At 48.7% G+C, this 14,672-nt stretch overlaps 1 protein-coding gene across 15 annotated transcripts in view; it reads right to left on the reverse strand.

Annotated features, from left to right (window-relative positions):
• Positions 1-2,259: 2,259 nt before the first annotated feature.
• SYT6 (synaptotagmin 6) overlaps positions 2,260-14,672 on the reverse strand; it is a 68,895-nt gene continuing 56,482 nt past the window's right edge. For 6 of the 15 annotated variants that reach the window (XM_035252521.3, XM_017975042.4, XM_035252518.3 and 3 more), the window contains exons 5-7: positions 11,639-11,810; positions 10,305-10,455; positions 2,260-5,043 (exon numbers count right to left, since the gene is read on the reverse strand). In XM_035252521.3, the coding sequence (XP_035108412.1) occupies positions 4,972-5,043; positions 10,305-10,455; positions 11,639-11,810 (395 nt within the window). In that variant the 3' untranslated portion in view covers positions 2,260-4,971. Of the gene's footprint in view, positions 5,044-6,651; positions 6,721-10,304; positions 10,456-11,638; positions 11,811-14,672 lie in introns of all 15 variants that reach the window. The other 9 variants (XM_078332825.1, XM_035252519.3, XM_078332827.1 and 6 more) reach the window with 4 other exon arrangements.

Below are 14,672 nucleotides of genomic sequence, written 5' to 3' on the forward strand. Positions count from 1 at the left end.
GTGTCTGGGTCAGCCCTACACTCCCTCTTGAGTGGATGGCCACAATTGCCTTGCCATCTCTTCACCTCCAGTCTCTCCACACGGGCTACGAACCAGCCAGGGAAAAGCTGGGGAGAGGCTGGTTCTGTTCCCTCTACTAAGGAATCAGACCCCTGGATAAGACTCATACTGAAGGAGAGCAGAACGTGGCACGGATCATAAAGTCCCAAGTGGCTTCTGGCTGAGAAATAGCCCAGGGAGGAGAGGCTGGTTAAGTGGATAGAGTGAGACTACTAGCCTGAGTTTCAAAGTCAGAGGAGCAGGTGCCAAGCCACCAATGGAAAGTGGGGCAGCAGATCCCGTTCCCAGAGGAGGCTGTTGGCAAGAGCAACGCAGGGGCCAGGTCTAGAGTCTGATGGAGTGGGGCTCAGAGCCGGGGACAGCAGGGCTCCATGGGCAGAAGTCCTGTACTCTTCCTGGGCTGACCAGTGCAAGCAGGGTGGCACTTGAACTCAGGGAGTTCACGGTTTCCCCTCGATGCGGGGTAGTGCAGCCTAGGAATTCCTGCTCTGGACCCTCACTTGTATGGGCCCCTCAGTCTGCAATATGCCTCCTCCTTACAGCTTTCACACCTCCAAATCCCACTCAGCCTCAATGCCTAGAGCAGAGCCACTTCGCACCTGAAGTTGCTACTTATTCCGCTGAGTTGTGATGTTCTTTCCTCTTCTTTTTTTTTTTTTTGAGACACAGTTTTGCTCTGTCACCCAAACTGGAGTACAGTGGCAGCATCTCTGCTCACTGCAACCTCCACCTCCTGAGTTTAAGTGATTCTCCTGCCTCAGCCTCCCAAGTTGCTTGGATTATAGGTGCCCACCACCACATCCAGCTAATTTTTGTATTTTTAGTAGAGATGGGGTTTCACCATGTTGGCCAGGCTGGTCTTGAACTCCTGACCTCATGATCTCCCTACCTCAGCCTCCCAAAGTGCTGGGATTACAGGCGTCAGCCACCTCGCCCAGCTGATGTTCTTTCTTGGACCTCTATAGGCTTTTACTTCACCTCCCTAACTGCGCTTCCATTTTCTACCTTGAACTATTGTTACTCAATGCCATTGTACTAGACTAAAAGCTTTCTGTGGGCAAGTCATTTGACAATGAATAGAACACATGGACGCCTGTGTTAGTGTTTCTGAATCCATCGTTCAGTAGCTGTCAGTCTCCACAGGCCTGTTAACGTTCACTGTGGTCTTCCCAGGTGCTGCTAACTCAGTATTTTCAGTTTTCTTTCCCCAGGGAACTTGAGCCTCTTATGTTTTGGGAGACCCTATCAGTAGTTCTGACAATGGACTGTGAAGAAAAGCATTCAGGCCAGTAGGAGAGCCTTTCAAGTGCTCTTTTCCCTCAGGGGTGGCAACTAGCAGTGTTTAAGTCCTCGGCTGCTCTGTCCTCCTGAGTCCCCTGAATAAATGCAATGAGCAAAGCTCCTAGCTGACCTGTGATGAGTGCTTATCTTGGATGAGAAATAAGCCTTTGTTGTTTTCAGCCACTGCAATCTGCAGGTTGTAAGTGCAGCATAGCCCAGCCCACACCAGCACACTGACCCCTTTGGTTTATCAGCTCTAGATGTGACCAGTACATCGCCGCATCCAGCTGGCTGTTGGGTGACCTGATGGAAAGGCCCTGGCAAGGGGAGGAGAGTGCGCTTCAGGCAGGAGAGTGTGCCCCTCATTTAGATGCAGTTGTGCAGGAATGGATGGTCCGTCCCACTCTCCTCTCTAAGGACTGTTCTCTAAATTAATTAAAAGCCACAGGCGAGCAGAGAGATATTCTATCACATTAGAATGTTCTTTTTTTTAATTTTTGGGGCTGCAAAAGTATTTTCCCATGGCTTTGCCAAGTTGTGTTTTACAACGGCCAGCAGGATTCCTCTGCTGGTGGGTGACAGCACTGTACTTCCCAGAAGTAAGTGTATGGCCCACACCCTGAGGGGAGCTTCAGCATCTGGAGGGACTGCTTGTTCAGCTGAACAGCTGAGGGAACAGTGGAGCCCTGAGCGCCGAATGCTTTCCGAGCCACAAGCCTGACAAAACACAGGTGGATTCCAGCCTGAAGGGGTACACAGATATTCCCTGAGCAGAACAAAAACCAGACAGGCCTTCTGCTCTACCACTGATAAAAGGGAAGTGGTTCTCTATGTGAAGCAAAGATTGAAAAGAAAAGCTCTGCGATGTCCTGTGCATGTGCTGGCTGCTAAACCCCAGGAACATAGTGACAAGAGAAATGGGCAAGAGACAGAGATTTAATTGAATAAAAACTCCAGGCTGTGACGGAGTGGGGCCGGGGGGAGGTGGTGGGAAGACACAAAGCAGTAATTAACAACATAATATTTTAAATGACAATGCAATTAATTAACGTCCTGGGTAAGTGCAGCGTGGGAGGAGGGCATCTTTCAGCTCAGAAACACTGCTAAGTAAAGGAGAAGGGAACTTTCCGTGTTTTTTAAAAAAACCTATGTGCAAATGGCCCTGGTTATCACAACTTTATCAAAGCTCACTCACAGCAACAACTCGAGTGGTTTCTCTGGCCAGAGAAAGCCAACAAATGGATCGACTTTGTATTTCAACGTTTTTCTCCTCTGTGAGGGGAGAGATACTGGGCTAGATAATGAAGTTGGCGGATGTTCAGGTTTCATTCATGATTCAGGTTGAGGACTAGTCTCTCTTGAGGGTGCTGGGGTGAGGCTGCAGGAGCTAAAAGCCTCCCTGGGGTGGGCTCCCAAGCCTGTAGGAATAGACCAAGGCTGCTAGAGCAGCAGCGGTTTGCAGCTGGCCAGGGTGGTGTGGGGCTGGCTAGAATCTGTTCAGGAAATGATTTTCTGAAACCACTGGGCTGTTCACTCATGGGAGATAGCCGCTTGGATATAAAAGGGATGTCTCAGACGAGCGATGCTATTGCTATTCACATTGATCACATGCCCTTCTCCAAGAGGTGAGAATGGGTTATCTGCACCTGCCTAAGGGTTTAGCGGTGACAGCTGGACATGCATTTTGAGTTCACTTCCAGAAGGGACTTCTCAAACTAATTTCTGGGTTCCTTATGACCCAGGAAATGCAATCGTCCCCTTTGTAATTGCAAGGCCCACGGCATCTGTTCACTGACGGAAATGACTGTCTTGATGGGGTCAGTCTAGAGTCAGAATCGTAATGAAGTTTGTCACCTTCTAGGAATCTTGTCATGACCTTGGGTTTTTTTCTCACTCTCAAGAGAACATCCAAATGCAGGACTGCCGGACTAGGAAGGCCTGCCAATCACAGGATATTTGGGGAGAAAAGTCATCTTTACACATGAGTCCTAGCCCAAGGCTCAGTACGGGGTAGAGTGTAGGTTTATCTCCATTTACTTTTCGAAGCAGAAAACTCTTTTTATCACAATATCCTGTTAGCTCATGCCCAACCTGGTCATTTTTCGGGCTAGAAGACACTATACAGAGTTATATCAGCAGAGAAATCTGACACCTTGGTTTAAAACGAGGGCCACTTCATTGGTTGCTGCCCCTTTAGCATGTAACACATATAAAGAATAAGACACAGGTGTGGGAACAGATTTTCTCTTCTTGACTTTCCACTGTGAAAAGAAGGGGTTCTCCAGCAGACTTGCCTCTTGCAAGTATTACACACAGCTCTGGGAAGCAGCACTGCTTAGTCACAAGTCAGGTAGAAAATCACCTCCATGCGCTTACTCGGGTTATACAAACTGAGATTGAGCACATCAACCTGGTTTTAGGGGTTGGGGCAAGTCCACTATTAACTGAACAGAAATGTGCTGCTACAACACAGGATAGTTCAAATAATTGTTTTTTCCTAAACTGAGTTTGGCCTAGGGTAGAGATCTAAAGGAAACAAGAAACCCTCACAACCACTGAAACAAACAAAGCGGAAGTACTTAGCAATTTATAGAACTAAAGTTTAAGGTGAATATCGTTCCAGAGCCACAGGGGCTGAAAGAGGCTTACGCTCACTTGGTTTCAAACAAAAAGACACTCTTCATAGAAAGACGGACTTAAACTGTTACTTGGATTTCAAAACTCCCCATTTGGAAAAGAACATTTAATCTAGCTTTTTCTGTAACCTGTTTAGGCATTTTAAACAGTGGCTTGATGCTTCCTGGAATTATAAAGCTATGTATAAAATCATTCCAGAACATACGTATCTCTCTTACTTTACAATGAAGCTTATTCTGAGAACAAAGACCCTGTTTTCAAACAAATGTGATCATTAACTGTGGTGCATCAGAAAACATATGGCATGTTTAGTTTCAGCGGAATCATTCCTAAAGAAAGTTGACTAAGGTCCCATGAGGAATCAAGACGTTTTCGATTCATGAGGAGAGCCAACCAGGAAGGCGAGTGAGGAGCCCTGCACATCAGCTGAAGGCTCACAGGCGCCTCAGAGGTCTTGTGATTTCAACACGGGACTGAGGGTCCCAACGCGATTTACGTCCCGCCAGCAAACAGCTTCAAAGGCTAGTAATTCACCCCACAAAGGCCCTTCCATAAATTCATCTCATTCCTGCAGGGCACTGAAAATCCGGCTGCAGTCCCACCGCGCCTCCTCCTTTTCTGGGGCTGTGGAGACACAGCATTTCAGAAACTCAATCCACCTCTTTCCAAAAGACTATTCATTGTATTTTCTAGAACCAATCTCTGGGCTTTCCGCCCTTTGTCTTTTCCTACTCTTTTTTTTTTTTTTTCTTTTCTTAACGGCAGACCCATAAAAAGTGAAAAACCACAAAAACATCACCTTGGGAGACAGAAAAGACTAAGACAGATCTGACCACATGACAAGTGTCTCGGCCTTGACCTACACAGGAGCAGGTAAGGCTCTGGGTGACGACGGCCGCTGCCGCCGCCGCAACTGCACAATACGGTTTAGACGGTTGAACAAGTGCAAAGAGAACACTGCTGAGTCCCGCTGGGGTTACTCGGCCGCGCAGCTCATGGTGTCGGAGGCGGTTTCGGAGATGGGCACGAGCTCTCGCTGTCGAAGCTGGCAGCTCGGCCCTGCCACTGCAAAGGGGGAAAATCTGGTTATTAATTGCTAAGGGAATTCACATTTCAACTTGCAAAACTGAACTGGCCCATGCACTGAATTCCCCTTTCCCAGCTTCTCATAAGCTTTCTTGAATTTTGCTGTCAGCCATGCAAAAATATAAGGGAAACAGCTTAGAGCTTCCAGGCTGGAATACCTGATTTTCAAAATGACCTACTGCAGAGATAAAGCTTTCTGTGTGTGTGTGTGTGTGTGTGTGTGTGTGTGTGTGTGTGTGTGTGTCTGCGTGTGTGTTAATGAGGTGCTATGACTGGACCATTTCTGAGTGCTTCAGCCATTTTTTCACACTGAAAATCATATCATATTAGTAGCGAAAGAGGCAGTGTGCAGAATATGCCCTTACTGCCAAGAACCCATGGTCATGAATTATTAGCGATTTGTCTGGGAGCTGATAGTACAGCTAAAAACCGGATACTGCTCCAGCTTTGAGCTGTCTCCTTCGGTCTTCACTCTTCCCGTGGGCATTTGCACCTGACTTGCGGAGAGGTAGAGGTGTGAGCAGACCCTTCTTGGCTTCTGCAACCCCTTTTTCCTCCCCAGTTCTCCTAGCTCACAGACTGCCTCTGTGAAAGGGGTGATGTCATGAGGCGTAATGGAGTGAAGGAGAGGGCTGAGGCTGGTGGACTTGAGCCATTCAATCCTTTAACCAGTCAGAGCTGCAGCGGTCATAACCACAGCAATGTTTACTGAGCAAGGATCTGACCCCGTGAATTGACCTGCCTGGGGACTTTATGTTAATAACTTCCAAGTGAGTCAGTGTCCACTGCCCACCCATCCTTGGAGTGGGTTGAAGAGACCCAGTACTCTCCTGGGTGTCTGCGGGACAGAGCTCCAGAGACAGAGGTAGGTGGGTGGTCAAGATGGCCTTCCTGAACCTGAAGTGCAGCCCCTTCTGCTTCTCATGAGCACCGATGGTCTCCACTGTGGAATGGTGGGGCTGAGTAAAAGCTGCAACTGCGTATCTGTGCATGCATGGAGGGTCGGGGTCGGGGAGGATGTGGTTCTCCCTCGATATAGCCATTTCTAGAAGGGCTGAGCAACCTGAGAATAGATCACTTTCCATCCAGCATCACCTAGGGAGTAGATGGGAGACCCACAGAATTGAGGAAGGATCCAGACCTACTAAACTACCTTAATGGTTTCAATTCTAAGGAAAGCTTCTGTTACCATTCTCCGGGCTTAGTTCTTCATGGGCCCCTAAGGGCTCTCTGTGCAGGCCAAAGGAAGGTCTTTATGACTAAGCAAGGGCCGGACAATCAAGGATTGATGACCACCGTTCTGTGACCTAGACTGGAGCAATCTTAGCATGTCAGAACTGGAGGCAGGCTTGGGAGCCGATCTAGTCTAACCTTCTTGTTCTTGCAAATAAGAAAACTAAGACGGAGAAGTCAAGGCACAGCTAGCTAGGGGCAGAGCCAGGAGCTGAAACCAGGTCTCCTAACACCCAATTAAATGTTCTTTCCACTCCATCCTGCTGCGATCTCAGCATCTGGCCTCACTTGGGGAAGAAGGAGACAAAAGGTAGTAAGCAACCTAACATCTTCGGGTGCACACCGGGTACTTACTCCTAACTCCAGGTGGCAGTCTCTCTGCTTGCGGCATCCACGTGAATGAAATCACAACCGAGGTTTTCCCTGGTGAAATATTTTAGATCAATAAATGCCTGGTTGTTGAGCCCTCTATGGCTTCTGACTCAAGTGTTTCTTACCCAGAAGGTGACAACAGGTGATTACTAATGCTCTCATTTAACAGACCTTCATTTTAGGGATTCTACTTTTCTATTACAACCTTTACAGTTGGTGAAACGTACGTTATAATCACCGGCTTCTTCCCTGGGTAAGCATGCCACTTAAACCTGACTGACCGGCAAGGTCAGAGGAGGAAACACAAAAGGGTTACACTGAGTGTGTTTCCTCCTTTATATAACAGCCCAAAGAGTAGTCACAGGGAGCATAGCTATTTATCCAGAACAAATGAAGAAGGAACAGTGGCTCCCCGGCTAGTCCAAGTCTTCCTATGAAGATAAACAAAGGGAGGAGATGGGGCTTGTGGACCGTGGGAAGGCGAATGATTCTAGGAGGCTTACAGTGGCTCTGGAATAGCAGCATACCTGTCCCAGAACACAGGGAAATTATTGTTCCAGAATGCCTGTGTTCCAGTAAGGGCTTTTGTTGCTCTGAAATGGGTCACATTCCAACAGAGATGTAACATTTCTGGCAGATGATCTGAACCTGGCCCCCCGTAATAAAATGCCTTGGAGAAGAGCGCTGGTCAGCCCTGTGTGTGTGGTAACAACGATGATACGTGGCTGTGGGCTGAGAGGGAAGGGGGCCGGTGCCACAGCCGGCGAAGGCCACTCGTGATGGCTCGTGAATTTTTATTCATGAAAGAATTCCAGCAGGGAAAGACCCCGTTTCAGTTAATTTGTTCCCCTCAGCCTTATTTTGAGCCCTCAAACAAGCAAGCAAGTGTGATGCCCTCTGTTCTCACTAATAAAAAAGAAATGGTCCAATTCATCTTAAGGGATTAATGAAAATCCCTTACGAAAGGTGCAAGATAAATACAGAACGCTTTGCAGATATGATGCCATTTATCTTCCTGGGAGCTAGAGGAGATTTCTTTATGATTATACAAATGGGAGACACAAATTTCAGGAGCAAAGCTCTTGCTCAATATCCAGAACAGGAACGAAAGAAGGCAGGATGTGAGCTCTGAGGATGAGCTGGAGGATCGCCTCCAAACACAATGCATCACATGGACACAAGGTGCTTACTTAATGTCAGCCCTGTGGGGGTTTACATGCGTTTTAATAAAGATGTTGAAACTGCGGGAGCTAAATGTGTTGGCAACAATTTTAAACAAACGGGAACTGTAGAAATCCCAGGTTGCCAAGACGAGTGCCATTTTCAGCTTCTTGATACAGAGAATGATCAGCTGAGCAGAAAATGGTGGGATTGTGCGTTGGGGAGGGGGCATTCCTGGGAGCTTGGCCCAAAGGATATCCATTTATTCTCTTTTGTTTTCCATATACTGTTACTTTCCCTTTACGGTCTCATCAAATATTCATTTTCAAGGGCTCGATTCTACTTTATCTTTCTTTTGCAGTCTGAAGCAATGAAACCAAAGAAACAGGGATTTCCAATCAATGATTTGGCTTAATTAGGTTGTATTCTTCATGAAGGAGAGTGATTCTGGGGCCAAGTCCTGGTCCCTCCACGTCCTCAGCACCCCACCCCCAGCTGTAGCCACTGTTCTGTCACTTTCCATTTCCCACAGGCAGGCCCAGCCTGGTAAGGGATGGGTTATTGCAGATTCAAGATTAGAAAGGCAGTCACAGCACAAGATGGGGGCTCATGGGCCCAGCCATCATGTAGGGTCACAGTTTCCTAGAAAGGTAAAGCTGGGCAGTGCTTATCCCCTCATTACAAAATAACCCAAAGACCAGAGTGGGGCAGTAGGTTTTCTAAGGCCCTACAGCTGACCAGAGGCCTCTTAGCTGTCATTCCATGCCCTCCCCCTAAGTCACCATAAACAGTTTAGTATACTTGTTCTATTCTTAAATATCACCAAAGGATGATAAATGGGTGGAGAGAGGGGTGGGGGGGTTCGGGGGGCTGTCACGACCCCTCCCTGGGTTGACCCAGCACAGCCTTTAGTGAGGTGCTGGATGCCGTCTGCAGGTTGGCTAGTGTTCGGCCCAGCAGTGCCTCCTGTTTTGTGGGCTCCTCACCCACACTCTGCAGAAAGGGCCTTCTGGAAAAGAGGGGCAGGGGCTCCCCTGAGGGAGCTGAGAGCTGAGGGACTGGCCTCACGCATTAAAGCTCCACAGCTGTGGGAAAATCAAGGTACCCAGAAGACAGAACTATGAGGCCTCAACTGCCAGAAACTGCTTCTTTTCACCGCCTTGATGCCGCCTCAAAGGTCACAGGGCAGGAGCTGCACAGAGCAGATGCTTCCTGTCTGGGTAGGTGAATCAGTGAGCCTGCCCCCGCCCCCCCATCAATCCAAGGTCCCTATCACCCATGTCTCCAGGGGTCCAATCCCCTTGGCTCTCAGATTCTCTTGGGATACCTCACCTTGCCGGGAACAGGTGGAAATGGGCTCGTCTTCCCTGAGAGGGCAGGGAGCCAGCAGGTTCTCAGGCTTTGCCGCCCTGACTTCTCTGTATCATAGATTGTGGGGATGGGATGACACTGTTTTGAAGGGGACTCCAATTTTAAGCCAAGGGCCATGCAGTGGAAGGGATAAAGCTTCATTTTTGTATTAGTAGAATTTCCAATTTATACAGCTCTCTAGATTTGCTAGGTTTGAAGCCTGTTAAGATGCCAGAATATTCACCCAGCTTTCTAGGATATGGACCAAGGGATGAGATATTACGAGTGAGGTTTGAGCCTTGTTTGGTCACCCACACTTCCAATCCATTTGAGAAGAAGCAGGCCTGGGGACCACCAAGGTGACAGAACACAGGACCCTAAGTCGGTGGGGTTCAGTGGAGGGTGGAGAAGTTGGCAGTTATCACTCAGGGGATATTGTCTTTGCAATTGAGAGAGAACTGACAGGTTCAAGATTATACAGCAAGCCTGGAGGGGCCAAGATTGGAACCCAAGTCTCAGAACTCCCCGGCCCAGTGCTCTCTCCATTATGTCTCTGTTAGAATCCAGCGCAACCCAGCCCCACAGCTTTAGCCAGAAAGCGTGACACCTTGAGGCCATGCTCCCTTTGCCAATAAGGGCGAGAACCCACATCCAGAAGAGGAGGAATCTGCTCCTTGGGATGTCCACCCGAGCAGTGAAAACGGCTAAGTGACGGCCTTGCTTGAGCCTCAGGGAACTTACTGTTCCGACCGGGGTAGAATGTCTTGCCAAGCTCTGATCTCACCCCCTTGGGGCTTTCTCTTAAAGGACCGACTTGGCCAAGGGCTTTGTGAAAGCATTTCAGGCCTGGCACAGTGGTCTGCTGGGAAGTTTTCTTCAAAGTTCTTGCTTTCCATTAAGAATTCAGTGTTGCCTTCAAAATGCCCAACACCAGGGACTTTGTGTCAGCGGCCTCCACCTGCTTCCTCTGATTCCTTTCAGCCTATTACACACTGGGGAAGAAGCATGTGGCCCCCAGGCCCACCTTTCCACAAAAGGCCAAGGGTCTCACTGCAGCCGACTGCCATTCTCCAGCCCACACTGCCATGCAGCAAACATGCCAAGGGCCAGGCGACCTCACCCACCTCTTTGAAGGATTTCTTTACCTCCACCAAGGAGTGCCAGTGTGCGATGGGCTTCCGGGGGTATGCCAGCATCTCATTCCAGTGGTCCCTGCCCAGCCCTTCAGCATTGATTCCCACACGACAGACTCCTATGATCTCATTGTGGCCCACTCTGAGGGAGAAACAAAAGTCCCAGCATTGGCTACCAGACATGGCCTCAGAAAAGGAGGTCTGCTGGGGGTGGTGGTAGGATTCTGCCCAGTGGGTGTAACTCAGAACTCTGAGCTCTGAAAACATGCTTGGCAGGGCCTCAGGGTGTCAGTGGCAGTGAAGCTTTGCCTAGTCCCCTTCAGTGGACACTGAACACAGACAGATAAGCAAAGGTTATAAATTTGTTTGGAATCTCAAGAAGTGGTGAGCAGATGACCTGGGTTTGGGAGGTGAGAGGTTCTAAGTCCCTTCACTTATTTGACCCAGGCAGCACGTTACAACCTCACTGAGACAGCTGCATCTGCAAATAAATCAACGGTCTCTGAGCACCATTTCTCCAAACGCCCAGTGGCTGAAATGTGATTTATTCACTCAGTAAGAGCATCAATTATCCCTTAAGTGTGTTCGTCAAGCATCTACTACGCCTGAGAACTTGTGCTAAAAATCCCGAATTGAGGCTTTAGTGCACGGTTTCTTTCTCCTTTAGCTAAAGTGACAACTGGAGAGGAGTTATGGAGGCTGGAGTAGCTGAAAAATGTTTTTGAGCCAGCCTAGATGGAAGTGCAGGCTGTGTGGAAGAGAAGAAAAATATCTGAGGAAGGGGAAATCCCATGGGATGGATATGCTGGGTCCAGAAGGCCGTACAGTGCACAGGAAAGCCTGGATCACAGGAGCCATTGATGGTTCTTGAGAAGGGAAGGTCCAGGAAGAAAGCTGTCATGTGGGAAGATGCGTCCTTAGTATGCTGGCTGAATTGGGGCAGGAATTGATGGAGGCAGGGGTCAGCTAGGAGGCTGCACAGCCATCCCAGGGTGAGAGTTGTAGCAACAGCAGAAATAGGATAGAGGGGCACTTCAAAGGCCAGATAGTAGGACTTGGTGCCAGATAGAAGAGTGGGAAAAATAAGGGGTGAATTCAGGGAAACTGATGGCTAGAGCTGCCCCTGATGGAACTAGGGCAGTTGGGATAAGAACTTTGAACCCTTTGCTGAGTGGGAATCTATGCTCTTCCTCAAACTCCTCTACCCTTCTTAAGTGCAGACAGATTTGAGGCCTGGTCCCTGAAGCTGAGCCCTGAACCGCAAGGTCTGAGGTCAAGGAGCCGTGTGCGGCGCTGGGGTGGGCCCCTCCGGGCCGCCTACCTACCGGTCATAGTCCATGACTGAGATGAGCAGGCTGACTTGATCCATGTTTTCCGGGGGAATGTCAAAGATGATGGCCTCGTTGTAGACAGGATTGAGAGTGTTTTTCTTTATGGTTGTTTTCTTTTTCTTCAGCCTCCGCCCATCGCAAAGCAGGGACACTTTGACATAGGGATCTGTGCCAATGGGGGCAGAGGAAAGGGAATGGAGTGTGTTAAACAGATGTCCGCAAACATCATTTGCAGCAAAGGGACCGAAACCCTAGACCTACTGCTGCTCATCAGATGGTATCAGTGGGTTGTTAAAATAATTAAAGCACCTCGTATTTATGTAGCACACCTGCCTCTGAGGACGCTCTGTGCTTAATAAATGCAGAGTCTTTAGCTACCTCAGTATTCTTGGGAGAGCGCCTAATGGATTTTTACTAATGGGGAAGCTGGCCCCAAATCAGACATGACACCTGCCGATGGGTACGCAGTTCATAGCCCTAAATCTCAGCTCGTCGGCCGCTGGCTGACTCAAAAGGATGATGAGGCTGAACAGTGACACGGTTTCTTTCACCTATGTGGAGTCCTTTTCTCTGACTTTTTTGTTTTGCCAGAATTATAAACCAAAGGATAAAGGTTGTGGGGGAGGGAAAAAATAGGACTCAACAATGGCCAAGGAGACACAATGTGTCAGAGTGAAATGAACCTCAACGGTCACAATGCTGTTCATGTCCTCCCCACCCGACAACATAATTGTGGGTCCCATTGTCTCAGTAATCTTATTTCCATTTGGCATCCACAAGGTGGGAAGTGGCCCTGCTCTCTGCTTCCCTGGAAGCCGTTTCCTGCCCACTTCTGGGTGGTGGAGGCAGAGGGAGCTGTGGCCCCGGGAGACTCAGGGCAGCTGGTTGACATTTCCTTCCTCAGTGGTATCTTGGATTCTCTCCATCCTGCCAATATAAGCTTTTGTTGAACTTCCACGTACCTCCCACCCTTTTGTTTTCTTTAGCTTTCTGAATGGGTATTTCTTGGTCGTCTTTCTACCCTGAAATTTTCTCCTCATCCAAGTGAAGTGACACCTATTGTATCTCATAGCACAGGTGTCCCGGTCAGCATCGTAATTGCTATTTATGCCTCGCAGCTCAAGAAATGGGAGGGCGGCTCACAGGTAATGATGGCTTTTGAGACACTGATGCGCTGAGACACCTTGTTGCCCAGAAGCCAGGGCTCCTGTGACTCTGTCAGGAGCTGAGCAGCTGCTCCCAGCTCTGTGATTCATAGGCGCATGGTTCTATCTCCTGGACATTGAGCATCCACTAGGCCCCTGGACTCCCTGGCATCATCCAGACTTCAGGGTGCTTAGGAGCTGTCTCATTCCCCTGCTCCGCCTTATTTCCTTCAGATGAGGCACACATCCACGGTGGAACCAAGGGAGAACCACAACACCTGACCGGAAACCCCCAGCCTTAAAGGCATTTCCGTAGAGCTGCGACTAATCCATGTGACAGCAGTAGCTTGCCTTAACTATGGGGACATGAGGTTGGGTTTATGGGGAGACCATAAGGTGTTTAATCGGCCTGCTATCTCTAACTGCACATTTTTAAAAACCTTGTCTCAGGGGGATTTTCAGTAAACAGGAAGTAGCAGTTTTGAGAACTGGCATGAGATGGCTTCCTGGTTTTCACAGATTCCATTCTCCATGGATATGCCCCAGGACATGATTCAGGTCCAAGTAGACAGATGGTCAGAGCTAGCCCCAAGACCCGTCTTTAACACAGCAGCTTGCAAGCTCCGCCAGGATGTACTTCGCCTTGCAAAGTGGCTCCAGACTTCAGGGTGCTTAGGAGCTGTCTCATGCCTTATTTCCACACACTCCTATGTAAGAGCAGATTTCCATATCATGAAGCTTGAAAAATAGAGGCAGAGCCACTTGTCCCATGGGCCACTGGACAAATGCTTTTAGCAGCCTTCCCCCAGTCTGTTCACCCCTACAACAGACTCCCAAATAGCTGGGATTACAGGTGCATGCGACCACACCTGGCTAATTTTTTGTATTTTTGGTAGAAACAGGGTTTCGCCATGTTAGCCAGGCTGGTCTCAAACTTCTGACCTCAGAACCCCTCAGGTGATCTGCCCACCTTGGCCTCCCAAAGTGCTGGGATTACAGGAGTGCGCCACTGCCCCTGGCCGGTGTACCCATTTTTTTTTTTTTTTTTTTTTTTTTTTAAAGACAGGGTCTTGCCATTTTGCTCAGTCTGGTCTTGAACTCCTGGGCTCAAGTGATTCCTCCACCTCAGCCTCCTGAGTAGCTGGGATTACAGGCATGCGCCACTGTGCCTGGCTGCATTTGAAATCTCTAAAATTCAGTGGACATATTTCCCTTGCAGGAACCAACACTTTCACCAGCATCCATGAAGCCAAGCAGACACATGACTGTTCCCTAGGCTTTTCTGGGGCAAAAGCCCGTGGTTTCTAGTGGAATGCTGGCCCCAAATGATCCTGGAGGTCCTTCCTCTCTAACAGCCTATGATGCTCTATGCAGCTCAGGGAGGGGACACAAAGAACAGCAGTGTATTTCAGCCTCATTATCATGGGAGCCATCAAAATTCAGCATTTAGAATGCACTCACCACCCCTTTGTAGCGTACTGGTCCTTATTATTATTTTGTGCTATTTTTCGTGTTGTGGTTCTAGCAGATAGGCTTAGACAATTGGTTCAGGGCTAGTTTAGATCATGGAGAACAGGAAGATCCTGGGTTTTAGATGTCAGTGCCACACAATCCAGGAATAGGCAGTTAATAAGCTCCATTCACTCCCAGCTTAGTCCAACATCAGATAAGTCTGGGCTGAGGGTAAACTCAAACTCATCCTCAAGAACAGGAGATCTAGTTTGAGAGGCTCCTAGCAAGCACACCCCCTCTGCTTCACTCTTGGGACGGGTTCCTCATGCTGTAAATTCAACCATCCATTCATTCAGTGCCCATTTATTGAATGCTTACTGCGTTTTACCCCCGTTCCTGATACTTGCTTACATCAATGACCAAGACAGACA

This window comes from Callithrix jacchus, chromosome 7 (genome assembly GCF_049354715.1).
Source record: "Callithrix jacchus isolate 240 chromosome 7, calJac240_pri, whole genome shotgun sequence".
In the NCBI taxonomy this organism is placed as follows: Eukaryota; Metazoa; Chordata; class Mammalia; order Primates; family Cebidae; genus Callithrix; species Callithrix jacchus.